Below are 1330 nucleotides of genomic sequence, written 5' to 3' on the forward strand. Positions count from 1 at the left end.
TCAGGGGTACCCTGTGTTTTGGGGACAGGTGGGGAGCTCTCTACTAGAAGGAGAAGAGGCACAGGGGACACCGAGTCCAGTAAGATCAACGGGCTGCTGGAGAGCAAAACATATGATACCTACGCCTCATCGTCTGGGTACTCTTCAGAAGATGACTATTCTGGTAGGGGTGCACCAGGGTCTCTGTGGTGGCAGGGATGCTGGTAAAGTTGTCCCCCAGGGGACAAGCCCCGGGCCTGGCTGTGCTCAGATGCTGTTCAGCCCCTGGGGCATGTCACCCTGTCTGCAAAGCCTTTGCCCTGGGTGACACGCAGGGATGCAGGCTTCATTTGTTGACTTACTGCCTCACTTCTTCCTTTCCAGGTCATTTTTACTCAGGCCAGAGTAGCTCTGGATCAGGGCTGAGGAATGCAGCCTCCCGGGTGGGCTCCTTCCTCTGGCAGGTGCTCACCTCCCCGGGTGAGTGAAGGGTTGCTGGGGGGCGTTTCTAGCAGCACCTTTATTCCTTACCAGCATCTCAGCTTTCCATATGCCATGTGTGCTGTTTCCTAATCGGGTGGAGGGGTTTTATCCCTCGGGAGTGGGAGAAGGTGTCTGTGCTGGGACGCTGCCTGAGGCTCACTTTCTCTCCCGGCAGTTCGATTCATGGGGTGGCTGTTTATGGGGCTGGCAGCTGCCTGGCATCGCCTCACTGGTGCGGCTCCGCATATGGGCCGTGTCCCCATTACCAGGTGAGTGTGGTGGCAGGACACTGGGATAGGGGCAGGCAAGGGGGAAACCTGCAGGACCCTGTAGAGGGGGTGCCCTGCAGAGCCTGGCACAAATGGGTTGGATGTCTTTGTGCCAAAGCCTGGCTGGGCTTTGCTTTCCCTCTGGCCCCCATCCAGAGGAGTGCTGCGATGGGGGATGGCGACTGCAGTCTTACAAGTGCCTCTTTCTTCTCCGTGCTCCAGGCGTTACCCGTGGCTGAAGAGGTCCCTGCTGTTGCTGCTGCTCCTTCTACTCCTTGCTGCTGCCGCTTACGGTGAGTCAGCCCAGCTTGATCTGTTGCCCTGAGATCTTGGGCAGGACAGAGCATCCCAGTGTCATTTCTAGGGAATGGGATGGCCCTGAGCTCAGTGCATGTGGCTCTTGGAACCCTGGTGCGTCTGCACCCCTGGACTGGGGCCTCCTGGCAACCCTGGGTGATGCTGATGGCTGAGCCTGTGTACATCCACCTTGTCCACCCACTGTGGCCCATTACCAGCCTGTCATTTTAACCATCTTGTCCCCTGGCATGCACAGGAGCTTGGTACTTCTACCCATATGGGCTGTCAACACTCAGCATTCC

At 57.9% G+C, this 1330-nt stretch overlaps 1 protein-coding gene across 1 annotated transcript in view; it reads left to right on the forward strand.

Moving 5' to 3' along the window:
• Positions 1 to 30: 30 nt before the first annotated feature.
• SUN2 (Sad1 and UNC84 domain containing 2) overlaps positions 31 to 1330 on the forward strand; it is a gene marked incomplete at its 5' end in the record, with an annotated part of 5591 nt that continues 4291 nt past the window's right edge. Inside the window, 5 exons of the mRNA XM_009879364.1 lie at positions 31 to 163; positions 364 to 459; positions 638 to 731; positions 954 to 1024; positions 1285 to 1323. Coding sequence (XP_009877666.1) covers positions 31 to 163; positions 364 to 459; positions 638 to 731; positions 954 to 1024; positions 1285 to 1323 — 433 coding nt within the window. The remainder of the gene's footprint in view (positions 164 to 363; positions 460 to 637; positions 732 to 953; positions 1025 to 1284; positions 1324 to 1330) is intronic.

This window comes from Apaloderma vittatum, unplaced genomic scaffold, assembly GCF_000703405.1.
Source record: "Apaloderma vittatum isolate BGI_N311 unplaced genomic scaffold, ASM70340v1 scaffold39040, whole genome shotgun sequence".
Classification (NCBI taxonomy): Eukaryota; Metazoa; Chordata; class Aves; order Trogoniformes; family Trogonidae; genus Apaloderma; species Apaloderma vittatum.